Raw genomic sequence first — 15,498 nt, forward strand, 5'->3', positions numbered from 1 at the left:
ATTGAAAGTATGGAGTCATTCAGATTGATTGAATTATTCAGCGATCGTGTGTGTTCCATTGTTTACGGCCCACCTGGAAATGAAGTCAAACTGTGATTGGTTGTTTTACATGTCAGTCAGAAATCCTCTTGGGTGGTCCTTGGTCAATGAATGGAGTTCAGACCTTGTGCAGTCTGGCTATGTTTGACAAAACTCAACTTCTTTTCTTATACGTTAATTCTAAAGCAAACTAACCTTAAATTTGAATTAAAGTTTATTTATATAGTCGTTTTTACAGTTTATTAAAGCAGTTTTACTGAAATTGTTTAACCGAACATATAAATATATAAATTAATCAATTATCAATTATAATAAATTAATTAATAAATTAACCATAATCTGGTTCTTCTTAGTTTTGCCATTGAAAGACCTTGTGACCTGTATTTATAATGGTGTGTCATCATTCATTTTCAGGTGAACTTTTCCTTTAACCCCTTCCCACTAGATAATTGTATTGTCATAGCCAAAGGAAAAGTCTCTACATGTCTTTCAAATATAGATAAAAGACATGAAATCTTTGCTTCATTGCCTACTTTGATGTAGCAATCCCAGAAGCATCTGTTCTAGTGTTAGACTCATTATAAGTTAACTCATAACACAGAAAACTCATGATGAACCTTAATGAAGCCGAGCCGTGTTTCTATCCCTTCAGAACTCCTCTCTCCTCCCATGTTACAGTAGCGGTGTCCAAACATTTGCCTGTTTAGCCATCTGTCATCAGCACTAATATTGAATGATTCCATTGACGACTCATCTCCGCACTGCAACAACATCAGGACACCATTAAAGAACGGAGCCAAGCATGCGGCCATATTGCCCAATATTGTGTTACTTTTTGTCGATGAATAATACATTAAACAGAGAGATACAGTAATCCGACTGTAGGTAAACAGCAGAGTTTCCTTCCTCTACAACAGGAGGATTTGACTGATTGATACCCGAGTATGCAGAGGTATTTGCGAAGTATAAGTTCACTTGCATGTTAGTCGCATGTGGTTGTCTTGGATTTGACATTTTGGAGCTTGTGGTTTTCCTTGGTTACTACTGGGTACTAAGTACAGTTAAAAACATTGCGCCTATTAGGAAATAGAAAAAAAACATGGTATGTTTTCCCAATATTGACATTTTAGAGCATATCCTTTTTCTGTAAAAGAGGGTTTGTGATATTTGAATGATGATGAATGTATTTCTTGTGTCGCTTTTAATGTTTTGGATGACAGCAAGTCAGTAAGGGCTAAGGGCTGGGTAAGATAACCAAATTTGGTGATTTGCTTACTTCCAGGTGCGGTTTGAGATGTGTGTGTCTGCAGTTTGATAGTGTATATGTGCTGTGATACGTGTAGCCACAATGAAACATCATAGGGATGAGGTTCTAATTTGCCTCTACTGTAATACGTCAAGTCAAATGGCAGGTTAGTAACTTACATGTTTATGAGTGACTGGTTGTTGATAGTGGTTTTGATGGTTAAATCAGGGTACATGTTCTACTACATTGTGAGAAAAAATGACAGGAGAGACTTCCTGGGATATATGATGGTGATTGTTAAAAAGGTTTACAAAATCACAAAACAAAGATTTTATTTTGAGTTGGCGCTGTTTCATTTAATGCTACAGTGCTTGGGGGAAGTTTCCCAAACATGAATATTTCTGTCATGTGTTCATTCATACAATAAAAGTAAATGAGGACTAAATCTGTAATCTCACCTCACATGTTCCAGCAGTTTCACACGGAGGGGCAGTTTAAAATAAAAAAATTCATCATTTACTCAACTTTATGTAATTTCAAACCTGTACGACTTTCATTCTTCTGCAGAACACAAAAGAAGATATTTTGAAAAACGTTGGTAGCCAAAGAACACAAAACCACAGAGACATTCCTCATAATATCTTAATTTGTGTTCCATAGAAGAAAGAGTAGCATACAGGTTTTGAATGACATGATTAAGTGATGACAGAATTTTAATTAGAAAGTTTTAAGAATCGTTTGTTGTCATTGTAACATCTGTCTATCTTCTGTTTTCTTTGCCCTCACAAAGTTGACGCTGTAACCCCAACCTGCTCGCAGCCTCATAAATGATCTCAGGTCTCCTTTCCTTCACCGGCGGTCTTGGCTCCTGTTTCTTTGTGCTCCTCAAGTTGCTTGCACTTTTGTTCTTTAAAGGTGACATAAGGAGACAAGCCTCGCCGTAGTGCAAAACGTGTTAACTGAAAATGTTTGGGAGCGCTGAATACTTTGATGAAATTGCTTTCTGGACGTAAAGCCAGCAGGGATGACATCCGCCCAAAACAGGTAAAGTGTGTACCATATAATGATGCAGTTATAGCAGGACTGAATCTATTCTGAAACACCAGTAATGGCAACAGTACTTTAATATACAAATCTTCAGTATGTGCGCCAGCTCTTTGCACACAACATACTGTAGGAAATAAGAGTGTTGTGTGCCACTGCATCAGTCGTGTCTGGGAAGTTGCCAGGGCATTGCCAAGAGGTTCTGATTGGTCACGTGCTGACCAATAACACACGTTTCTTCAAATAGAAGCTTGATTTAAGGTATTGTTCATGTCTGTAGACTGCAGAAAAATGTCACCTATTTTAACTGCTTCATTATATCAGAACGTCTTTACAAGTTACTTGCATTTAAATGATATTAAACTGACTTAAAAATCAAGTAATATATCAATTTTAACCAATTTAAACGTCATCGTATCCTGTAATTCAGTTTAAAGGAGTAGTTCACCTTCAAAAGGAAAAGTCTTTCATCATTTACTCACCCTCTTTTCATTTCAAACCTGTATGACCTTCTTTCTTCCGCAGAACACAAAAGAAGATATTTTGAAGAATGTTGTTAAAAGCCACCCATTCACTTGCATTGGTTACGATAGAAGTGAATGGTCGTGTGCGCTATTCTGTTACCCACATTTTTCAAAATATCTTCTTTGGTGTTCTGCAGAAGAAAGATGACAGAATTTTCCTTTTGAATGTGAACTACTCGTTTAATATAATTTATATTTAAGTGACATGTAAAAATCAACTACAGTGTAGCTCTGTCAACCTGGGATGACTTACACACTAAAATAGTAATAATAACAAAGCCTTAAAGGGTAAATGCATACTGCACCTCATATCCTTTATGCACCACAGGTGGGGTTGTGTTACCTGCGCTTGCATCCAGTGCCTTGGAGTTTGTGAGTGGTAATGTGGGGTAGATGGATCTTTCAGTTACGCCGGTGTCTTCGTGTCATAGACTTTTGTAATGCATAGAAGCTTAATTTATTATTAAACACATCTGGAGGTTTCTGGGGTCCTCGGCTACACAAAAGTTCTGTGAAGTGCTTTGTGGCCTCAATGTTTAAAAGGCTAATCACTTAGCTTAATTTAAGTAATGACTGATAGGCTTGGTTTCACGGACACGGCTTACCTTAAACCAGGACTCTGCCTCAGTTGGTTTTATAAAAATGCCTTAGAAGAAAACATTACTGGTTTGCATCTCAAAACAAAACAATGGCACAGATTTATTTAAAGACATTTTTGGGCAAGTTATGTTCAGTTAAAATAGGTTGCACATTCATTTTAATCTGGGACTAGATTTAAGCCTTGTCTGTGAAACTGGTCCTTAATGTTCTTTAACATGAGTCTGCCTCATCATTTCATGTCTACTCTTGGTCTTATGGCCAATTCATGGCAAAGCCTTAGGTTTTATGTGGAGAGAGAGATTTTGAGCCTTCGGCCTTCTATACTCTCTCTCTAGTCCTTGTTTCTGTTACGGCCATCTAGTTTCCTTGTTAACTTTCCCTGAGTGTTTCATTACCTACACCTGTTCCCTTGTTAATTATCCTTTGTCTGTCTCCCTATAAAATATCCTCGTGTCTATTACGCTATGCTCGTTCGTTGTATGTACCTGTGCCTTTGCAAGTTTGTATTGTGGAAAACAAACTACGTACCCGACCCTGTGGATACCTTGCCTTGCCTTGCCAGTTCTTTAAGGCTTTTGGTAGATGGGATGGTTTATTTAATCCAAAATACTAAACACAAACCATATAAAAACAGATACTGTACATTGTTATCTGAGCTGCTTATTTACATCATGTTATGGCATCATGAGTTTGTTTTCGACCAAGATTGTTTCAAGCAGTTTAAAATGGTTGGAGTGTTGTCCTTAAAAAATCTAATTTTATTTTAAATTTAAGTTTTGGATACTATATATCCAATCCCAGAATTGCAACAACCTCAGTGAAAAGTTGAATGGAGAAACGATGGTCTCCCGATCTGGTTCCCATCTTTAATGTGAGACACTTACAGATTTATTTGTTAAAATATAATATAACACTGGCCTGATATGTTAGTTTTAAAGGAATTTTTGTGCATTTACCGATTTTTCTACATCTAGGCTGATTAGCAGATAACCTTAAATCTTATCTCTTAAGGAGGTAGTCCCCCAGCGTCACGTTCATAGTTACTCTAACTAACTTTGGCATCTGTATCAATGAGCATCTAAATAAGGAAAGGCTCAGGGCGTAGCCTTGACTAATTCTTTTTAATCTCAACATATCTGCTGCAGATTAGCATTGTTTCTGGTGCCAGGCATGGTTTGCTGAGATTAGCTTTAGCTGTGGTTACCTCATCTACATGTTCCCACACCACGACTGCCACGGACTGTTCAATGTGGACTTGTGCAACAAACTTCTCATCAGACATGTAAGAAAAGAATGTGAGTGAAATGTCGGACTAGTCAGTTTTCATCTTGGCTGAGGGGTCGAACTTTCATTATGTAATGTCACAGATGGTAAGTAGATCTGCAGATCCAATAAGTCATTACTAATAGTAGGTACAGAGCTTTAGAATTGCTTAACCTCAATTTATATGTAGTTAAAATACTTTTTTAAAAGATTTTGTTGCGCTTTTTCCATATTGAGCTAATTCTATTTGGCTAAGTAAACACAAGAGCTGGGCTAAGCATTAATAACAGAATGCTTTAAGCGACATTTGTGACAAAACTAAAATTGAAACCTGTGCCAGTTTTGTAAATGGCACATCAGTGTGTATGGCAGCTCAAGCAGTATGCTAGCTCACATGGTTTGTCACATCCTGAGAACAAAAAGGAGGTCATAAAAACTACTTCTAGCAGGCTTCTGTAATTCACTCACATTAAAGATGCCTACTTCTTGTTCTCCATCACAACAATATGAGACGCTTATGGAGAACTTTAACCGCAGGGTGCAGAGGTTTTGTGAGCACTTTTTAACTGCTGATCACATATGAACAACTGAGGCTTACCCTTTGGGCACAATGGGTTATTATTGAATATTATGACTAAAAATCATTTTAAAGAAACACACCGACTGATGTTCTCAAATTTAAGTGTGCTATTGCTTTGCTAAGCAACGTACAAAAGAAATCCTGAGAGACTTGCATTAGTTGACGGGCACAAGTTATATTTTGGCATCAAACTTATTTGGAAGCAACTATCTCCCATTAACGTCATCCCGACAACTGCATACCATCACAGTAAAAATAATTTGCTTTTGGGCTCTCTTGGCCATTTCAATAAACCTTTATAGAAAATCCAAAGGATCCTCATAGTAAAGGACATATAATGCAATGGCACTGCCTATTTAATCAGGTAAGAGTAGATATAAGCACTGTTGGTCCTGGAACGGGATTTATATCAAACAAACATTGACTTTAAAGTAGGTACATAGGTCTACTCACTACTATACAGTACAATCACTGCTATTATTTACCATCAATAATCGCCTACCTCCATACTACTTGAAAATGATGTTATGTATATGAATAGTGTGTCCTAAAACAGTGGGCAATAAATGATCTGGATGGTCTACTGCTTCTGCCGAGATTTCTCAGTATGCATTATATGGACATTGTTCTATCTCATGATGCCATGGGAGCTTAAGAACCCCTGAATTAAAAAAGATAAAGGCAAAAAGCAGTCCGCTCCTTTTAGGTGCAACTGAATCAGTTTACCAAATGTAATTCTAGTTGTTACTGTAATATGTACTTTAAAAAGTGTGTGACTTATCTTTATGAACAAACTGTAATGTATGCATACATACTTCACCCACACATACTATTTTTAACAGTAAGTAAGTGGGGAAAGGTACTTCATTACATATTATTAAATTTGGAGCATTGGGTTTGAATTCAGGGGTGTGTTCTCAAATGGTTTTAATCATACTGTCACCATAGGTGAATTTACTCTGGAGGCTGCTCCTCTTACATGTGGAATCCCTCAGGGATCTATACTTGCCCCATTTTCTTTTATTTTGATATGCTCCCCCTAGGCTCACTTAAAAAAAGTATGACATCTCCTTTCTCTGTTATGCAGATGACATCAAAATTTTTGATTGTGATCTATAATATGACAAATGAATGAGCACGGTAGTCAAGTCTAGTTTCTTTTAGTTTCGAGTTATAGTCAAAGTCAAACCATTTCTTTCTGTGATTAATTTTGAATGGGTAATCCATGCTTCTATCACAACAAGGCTTGATTATTGTAATTCCCTTTTTGTTGGCAATAATCAGGGATCCCTTAACCTATTACAAAGGGGTCAAAATGCAGCAGCTAGGCTTCTTACCGGCATGAGTGAGAGTGAGAATGTTACTCAAGGCTTAAGATCGTTCGTTATAGAATTGGTTTCACATTTTGCTTCTGGTCTTCAAAGCTTTGATTTGTCTAGCTCCTGTACATTATATATCCCTGACCTATTATCTGTTCATAGACCTGGAAAGTCTCTGAAGTCAGCCCACCAGGGGCTGTTAAACCTTCCTAGTGCTAAACTAAAATCAAGAGGAGACAGAGCCTTTGAGGTCGATGCACCAAAACTTTAGAATAGCTTCCCTGTTTTTATTAGAACTACGTTCACACTACAGGATTTTAAAGTAAAATGGAAAACTCTTCTTTTTCTGTGGCTTTTAACTGTGATTATTTGTTTTATGTTTTTAGCTGTGTATTATGTATTTTTTGAGTTTTCAGTTAATGTACAGCACCTTCGTCAACAATAGTTGTTTTTAGTGATGCTATATTAACAAAGTTGAATGATTGGGTGAGTGTAGAGCAAGGGTGTTAAAGACACCCCTGGATTACTTGCAGTTTATTTTGCTATACCACCTGCATACATTCAGGAGCACGTCCTAGTTGGCAAATTAGTTTAAAGTGAGCATGAAAAGGAAGTTAAGAGGTTGTTTTCTTCCATATTGCGATGACTATCTTGACGTTACAGCTTCTGAAATGAGGAACAAATGTAGGGCCGGTGAGAGGTGAATGCTGTGCTGAGAGAATCCTTAATTTTTAAAAGTGCTTCTTAATACTACATGTTTCTTATCTGGTACACTGGTCAGGTAATGGAGCTGTTTAGGAACTACATGATGATATGTATCACTAAAATTAAATAATGTATCGCGTGTGTGTCGCTAGCCTATTACACTGCACATTTATGTATCATTTCATGCTAATTTCTTCATTTATGGTAATGTATGAAAGTATTTAAATAAGTAACTTTAGCTTATCTTCCTATTAACTGTTTGTGTAAAAGTATGTTGTCTACACATGTTGTTTGATGGACTAAAAGTTTAGTATAGTGATAGAACAGTAGCTTTAACAGCACTTCCAGCTATAGAAACACAATATGTGCTCTTTGTCCTCAGGAGATCCCTTGGGAAAATGTTTCCTCACTCTGGGAAATCCATCGTCTTTGACAGCTTTCCAGATCCATCTGACACCTGGGAGATCATTGAAACAATTGGCAAAGGGACTTATGGGAAGGTTTATAAAGTTCTTAACAAGGCCAATGGCAGCAAAGCCGCCGTCAAAATACTGGATCCAATCCATGTAAGTACACATGTAACCATCCCATGTCACTTTTATATACCTTTTTTAGCTATTTGATAAATCCTATAAAAAATCAATAAGCATTGGAAAAATGCATTTCCTTTTGTCAAGTAATGGATGTGGTATAGTAATATATGCATAATAGAGTAGTAATAAAGTAGTTTTAGACAATTGAATAATATAGAATCAATCTAATGTTTAGACAAAGATGTGTATTTTTTAATTGTTTAAAAAAGGCAAGACTCAGAATAATCTCATTGTCACATAGTCTCATAATGTCACATTGGCTGGGGATGATGAAAGCACGCACGACAGTGATGAAGGGTAGAAGAATAATCCAGAATGTAATATATATCCCAACTCCCAAACACACAACACAACATAAGACCCAACAACCAAGAACAAACGGAACATAGCTTATATACTCTGTAAGTGATAAGATACTCATTAAGGCCAGCAAGAGCCCTTATAGTGTGACAGATAAAGCAAACAACTTTCATAAGAAGAAGAACAAGACTAAGAGAGTTGTTCAAGGGCACTGTTTTGGTGAACACTGTGTCATGACACAAAAGTTACCCTGTTTTGCAAGGCCAAGGTCAGATTGTCAAAAATTGAGGTTGGGTGAGGATTGTCCCTACAGCTTCAGAGATCAGTTCACATTTGTGTTCACCTGTGTGCATGTATTTGTGTACCCATGAGTGTGTTTATGCCTTTGAGAGGCCTGCAGACAATGTACAGAACACTGAGAACAGCCGCTCATAATGCAACAGAACATCTATTCTACCGTCTCTCTCTCTCCCCATTCATACACTCTTCTGTTCTCTTCCTTTTAGTGATTTGGCAAATATAAAACCCCCCTCAGAGCACATACCCGGACTAATCACGATGAAATGGCTTTTTGGAAAATGTGCAATTTGTGTTCAATTACTACATCAGAGTTTCTCCAACTCACCCTTTCAAGGTCTTGAAAGGAGGTTTGGAAGTATGTCAATGGCCTTTGGTTGCCAGTATATTTAAAAGGACTCATCTAGAACAAATAAATCTTGACATAATTTATTAGGCCGCAGCTGCCGTGGTCATAGTACCTCAAATATGCACAAATATTTATTTTCACTACTATCCAAACACAGGAAATGATGAATTCATGCCAGTAATAGAAATATAGAGCTCTTTCAAAAACACCACAGTGATACTTCAATAGATATGTGCCCTGTTTATTGAAACTCTGCACTCAGAAGTTGCCTTTCCTTAATGTTCAATCTGCAAGCAACACATTTCCTGTTCACATTCAGCACAAATAAGAAGCCAAATGATATTTTAAATCTATTCTAATGTGTTGTGCACTGCAGTGCGGCTTTGCTAATGTTTACATCTTATGGTCTACTTACTCTATGCCATTTGAACTGAATAAATTGAATTGGTAAGAGTTCTTTTTTTTATTTCTTTTTTTACCAAAGGATTACAAAATGTTTTAAAAATTAGTCTCAATATGGCTGCAAAAGACCTGGAATATAGCACATTGTTTTATTTAACTGGTGCAGTTAAATAATTTATTATTTGATTATTTGGAAAGATCAGCCCACACTTTATACAAAATATCCTTTTGGATAAAATAATCTGATTTGGGAAAACTTGACATAATCAAAAAATGTTAATGGTGTAAAAATATTTTGTTCATTGTTAGTACATGTTAACTAATGCATTAACAGATCCTTGCTGTAAAGTGTTGTGGATCTATTTAATCCTTCAAATTCAGTATTTATTTGTCGTAACTGTAATTCATGTGTTTCCATCAGGACATCGATGAGGAGATTGAAGCCGAGTACAACATCCTCAAAGCTCTCTCGGACCATCCCAATGTTGTCAAGTTCTTTGGGATGTTCTTCAAAAAAGATCTCAAAATTGGCGATCAGCTTTGGCTTGTACTGGAGGTATTGCACTTTTATGTTCTGTGTCTTTGGGTTTTGTATACAAGGCTGGGTTAAAACAACCCAATTTGGGCTATTTAGATAACCCAACATTGGGTCAAATATGGACAAAATCAGCGTTGGGTTATTTTAACCCAGCCATTTTGGTTAAATCTTTGACCCAACATGCTGGGTTGTTTTATTTTCATCAACTATTACATTGCTGGTTTAAAACAAACCCAAAATGTTTTGAAATAATAATAATAAAATCACAGGAATTACTTGAGGCACTAGTAAGAATCAAAAGTTGAAGTTTTATTAAGGATCGAAATGCAAGACAAAAGGAATTCATAAAAACTTGCAATATTTTAATGCTCAATGAACAAAAAACGGCATATAAAACACTTCGATGCAATTTATGTTTATACAGTACATATCAAAATAAAATAAACATCAATAAATAACATAAGTTTAGATTTTAACATATACGTACAGTCGCACAACAAAATATAAATAGTTCGACAACTTTCCACTTCGAAACTCATAACTGTTTACAAAATACAATTAACAAAGTTGCACAAGTAAAATTCTTTACGGCAATTCCAGCATCATGGATGTGACAAAAACACTCCGAGAAGGTATTTCTTGCCAATATATTGAACCATTTATTTTTATTTTACTAAACCCTTGTTGATACAACTGAACTAAGAAGAGTGGGATCTAGTACAGAAAGTGAAATACAGTTTTAAAAAAAATAATAGTATAAACGCTAACACAACTCTTAACTAATTCGACACACTCAGGAATACGTAGAACAATAAAAAGACCAACAATTGTTCGTTTCATATACGCAAAATTAATAATATCTCATGGTTAACTTCTAACGTTATAAGAGCCAGCGGCTATTCCCGAAGCAATGGCCGAGGTAGAGCTGCTCTCAGCGGAGCCACGACCGCTGATAGCTGGAAGCTCACACCTCTGACTCGTCTTAACAAATTCTCAAAGAGGCGTTATGTTTATATATAAATCACGTATTTGAGTTTTTAACAACTACATTCTCGTCTAAAAGACTCTTAAAACTATGTTCCGTCACCGAACATTAGTGGTATTTATAAAAGAAAATGAGCTGGATGTTTGCTTTTTGACACGACGCTCTCTCGTGTCGACCTTAAATTAATATCAAGTTGCGTAAGTTACTGAACTAAGTGACTCACACGACTCAGAAATTACAAAGGGAAATGTTGACCAAAAAGGAAGTTTAAATTATTAAAAAGCTGTAAATTAGAACAGCGTGGGCATAACGTTACAGACTAGCTATCCAAAACTAACGAAGCTAGATTGTAACGTTACTTTTCAAACCTAATGCCAACAGCCAAATTTTGCATACTTTTGCATTTTTTGATGTACAGTAACAGTTCTATACATTAAAAACTTGTAAAACATTCTCTGAATAACAGCTTTCCGAGATGAGGTGGATCAAAATGCCCGCAAAGGTAGAGTTTGTCTGAGGCGTCGAGGAGTGGGAGAGGTTTACTCTCTCAACTGTCACTCAATTGGACCCGACTGGTAACCCAGTGTTTGTGTTACTCAAAAAATGACCCAACACTAAGAAAATAACCCAACAAAATGACCCAACAGGCTCAACCCAGCTATTGGTTTAAACAAATAACCCAGCATTTTTTAGAGTGTACATGGGCTTTGTGACATAATTGAAGCGCTTTTAAAATGTTTAGTCAGTATGCTAATATACTAGCAGCAGGATTACATGCACATGTTAATGTGTTCACAAATCATTGTTATTGTAAAATCAAATCCAAACAAAGCAATTTACATTTAGCTATGTATTGGGCAGATGTGTGTGCTCTGAAAATGAAAACCACAAACTTGGTCTACTGGTTGAGCTACAGGGACACTATATGCAATATATGTTCCTTGGCCTGTTCTTAAGCATTTGTGTTTCACAGCCTAAAGCTGTGCACTGTCAAAATGGGTATGTATGTGTATTACATAAGAGGCTTATCTCAGCAGGAGTGGTGGACACAGTTTTTCAAGTAGATGTGGGTTGAGCCTGCTTCCGCGTCTTATTGGCTAAATCTTTATGTATTACGTGTTGAAACCAGAATGGATTTTTCTGTATTCTGCTGTCATGGTCAAGAGCGTCCAGTACACATGTTGTTTGAACAGCAGAGGTCACTTTGAGTTATACCCTAAATTTACACATTGATGAGTAATACGTGTTAGTTAAGTGTCTAAGTGGTAATTACTGTAGTGAGCAGTATGCATTGCAAGCCTATACATTGTGCGCAATTCACTGATGTACTGTGGTTAAAGTGGTAATTACATTGTGCCAGTACAGAAAAGCAATGTATGTTGTACACCTCCTTAATTTGATCTTGCTCTTGTTCTTGTCTATGATGTATAATTATCATCACTGTTTTATATTTGAACAACTTTCTTTTGTTAGACAGCTACTTGGCTTCAAGGAATATTAGGATTGACACATCAAGTAAACCATTGCTTTGAGGAATGGTTCCTTGAATTTGTATTAGAAAGTAAAACATTGTTTTTGTAGTCAATTTTCCAGAAATGTCTCACTATTTCACATTTACATTGGGAGTGCATGGCTGAAACAGAAAGCTTGTCGGACATAGCAACAGGAAAAAAGGGAGGCAAGGTTTTGCGAAGGGTCAATTCCCTCAACTTCATATTTTTCGGTCAAAATGAAGCTCTCCACTCACAAGCCCTCAGAAACACTCATACTACAACCTAGTCTTAGACACTGGTGAGATCAATTCAAAACACTGTTACTATAACCTCTTATTGGGATTCAAGAATATAGTCATTTGGTAGCATAGTGTCTATTGCAATATACAACCTAAAAGAGTATAGAAAGAGTAAAATGAGCTTTACGGAAAGTAGATGATGTACACTGAAAAACTTTGATGTTATTTCTAACCAGTAAATGTAGATTTAAGGTACAATTTTGATATAAGTAGAAACTTGCCTACACTAAATATCTTGGGACAATTTTCTTGTTATGTAAATGTATCCTAATTTAAGAAGTTTTAAATATTTTTACAGAAAACAATAGAAAATGCTTTTGCAGTATTGCTTTGCTAATGCAAAGCAGTCTCTTCTTGCTCATTTTAAATCTCAAAAGTCTAAGTGTTTTAATTTTCATTAAAGTAATTGAAAACAGTACTAATTGGAAAGTATATTGAGTAGTAATTCAATCTACAGTAAGTTACTGGCAAACCTGCTCCAAAAACTACAGCAAAGATTTTCAGTGTAGACAAGACAAGTTCAAAAAACAATATAAACTGGGTATGCAACACAATACAGAATACAATTGCAGAAATACCTAAATAAACATGGCATCCTATGCACCTTTTGCCCAATTTTGTTACAGGATACAATGTCTTGGTCTTCTGACAAAATATGTTTTTGTAAGTAGTCGTCTCTAAATTCTGCAAAAATACAGAACATGTAAAAATGCTAAAAATAAACTTGACAATCACAAATTTGAGGGTGTACACAGTTAACTGGATACAGAATAGTAAACATTGTGCATTTTCTAGTTTCTCATATAAAGTGTGTACTGTAATTATAATGTTTGTTTACAATAAGTAGTATACAGTCCAGATGATTGTAGGATGCACAAGTACATGTGCTCCTATTGATATCTTCTATCCTGAGATACTGAGAGGTGTGTCATCAGTTTTGCTACTGAATGTTTACTGATGGATAAATGTGTGCTATTTGAGATGACATCTTAACTCTTCAGTTCATTAGTCCAAAAGTCAAAGTCTGCTTTATTGTCAATTCTGTTACATGTACAGGTCATACATATAGAGGATTGAAATTGCGTTACTGTCAGACCCATACAAATAACACTTATATAAAAAAAAATTTTTTTAATGTGCTAGTGTTTTGAATGAAAACATGGTTTAACCTTTGCAAAATGATGGGGTTTGTACAAGTTGATTTATTGTTCTGAGAATGAGTTTATAGTTATGAGAAAATAGTGAATTGCTTCATGAATTGTGTTTTAGCAATCGTGAAAAACTGCCAAATTGCTTTTAGTTTTCAAAATGTTAAAAGAATTCAGTTTTTGCCCTTTATTTCTCATCCTTTTAATGCCCTTCCCGCTGTAGACACAGATTACAAAGGTTATGTTCAAAAAAGCAGTGGAGCTTATCATGCGCTGAGCAGAATTCTTGTAAGATCTAATGCTGTTTCGGGAGGTATAACAATGTGTCCTGAACATCTTTAATATTTATCATCATGGTCTAATGATCACTGCACAAATAGACATTACTGAAAATGTTAAGCGGTCCTCGGAGAGCCTCAGAAATCTCCTGGTCAAATGTCAGTTCTTTAATTTAGTCTGTTAGTGTATTTTGTTTGCACAGTGTCAATAATGTTACGTTGGGGATGTTGAGCGAGGCTTTTCTGCTTTGGCGAGGCTTTGTTCATTGTAATAGACCTGGAGAGAAGGGCTGATGTTTCTTTGGTGTGACACTTTACATCAGTCTAAAAATGTGAGGATAAGAGAAAGTTATTTAAGTCCCACATGGAAGTCTGAGAAGACTAGCACTATACTTGTGCCAAGAGAACAATTGACTGGATACGGGATTTCTTTATTCATCAAAAAAAGAACTTCACTCCAAGGCACTCGAAAGTGTTATAAAAGTTAACAAGCCTTTATTAACCCATGGCTTTATCAAAAAACACATTACACACGTGCACTGAAGCATTGCGTCTTACAAGCCTTCATCAGGGTGTCAAAGTCAAGCACAACACAAGCCAAGTCCCTTTAAACAATCATCTAGTCACATGACATAGTCACCTGATCAAGTATTTAAGTAATATATAACTAATATAATTTAAATTACAAACAATAAAGAACAAGGAGATAGGGGGGTTACAAAAAGGTGAAAAATCTAATTATCCATTTAAACCTGGATATGTCATTGCCTTCAATGTATAGATCCAAACGGACTCTCTATGTTTTAACCTTTTTATAGCTCCTCCTCTTATAGATCTCGTAACATGCTCTCTACCAACAATTTTCAATGTACTAACATTGTCGTGATGTTTATTTCTATAAATTCTCTTGGTGTCTTTTCATTAAATAGTTGTATGTAATTTTCATTATCTTTTAATATTCATAGATCCAGAAAATTAAACTTAGTCAAGGAAAAATCCAAATTAAGCTTCAACTAGGCATTAGTGGTATTTAAATATGAATGGAAAGCCAACAAATCTACCTCTGTGCCAGACCTTATTAAAATAATAATCTGTTAACCTTATAATATTTTTTATATATAGGTTGGATCTTGAAACAGATATTTTTTCAATGTCCATTCGGCCGGAGTTTTCTCAATAGAGGACCTTATTTCTGCCAGTGCTTCAGGCCTTCTTCATGATCTATATTTGTGTACAGTGATTCCACGTCCATAGTCGCCAAAAAAGAAGCTTCTACATTCTTCATCCCCTTGATGCATGAGTTGTCTTTTGAACGTAAGAAGGAAGTTTCCCAACCATTGGATTTATAAAGTAATCCACAATTACAATTGTGTTTAATTAAGTTTTTGAAATGCATGACTTTAAGAAAATGAAGAAGAAGAAAAAGCTGCAAATAGAAATTTGTGTTGTTAAAAATGCATCTTGGAGTGAGACCTGAAGAAATCGTCTGATAATAT

At 35.8% G+C, this 15,498-nt stretch overlaps 1 protein-coding gene across 1 annotated transcript in view; it reads left to right on the forward strand.

Moving 5' to 3' along the window:
• The first annotated feature begins 2,246 nt into the window (after window positions 1-2,246).
• The window catches only part of myo3a (myosin IIIA), a 71,922-nt gene continuing 58,670 nt past the window's right edge, over window positions 2,247-15,498 (forward strand). Inside the window, exons 1-3 of the mRNA XM_056738337.1 lie at window positions 2,247-2,329; window positions 7,703-7,886; window positions 9,683-9,817. Coding sequence (XP_056594315.1) covers window positions 2,310-2,329; window positions 7,703-7,886; window positions 9,683-9,817 — 339 coding nt within the window. The 5' untranslated portion in view covers window positions 2,247-2,309. The remainder of the gene's footprint in view (window positions 2,330-7,702; window positions 7,887-9,682; window positions 9,818-15,498) is intronic.

Source organism: Triplophysa dalaica, chromosome 23, assembly GCF_015846415.1.
Source record: "Triplophysa dalaica isolate WHDGS20190420 chromosome 23, ASM1584641v1, whole genome shotgun sequence".
Classification (NCBI taxonomy): domain Eukaryota; kingdom Metazoa; phylum Chordata; class Actinopteri; order Cypriniformes; family Nemacheilidae; genus Triplophysa; species Triplophysa dalaica.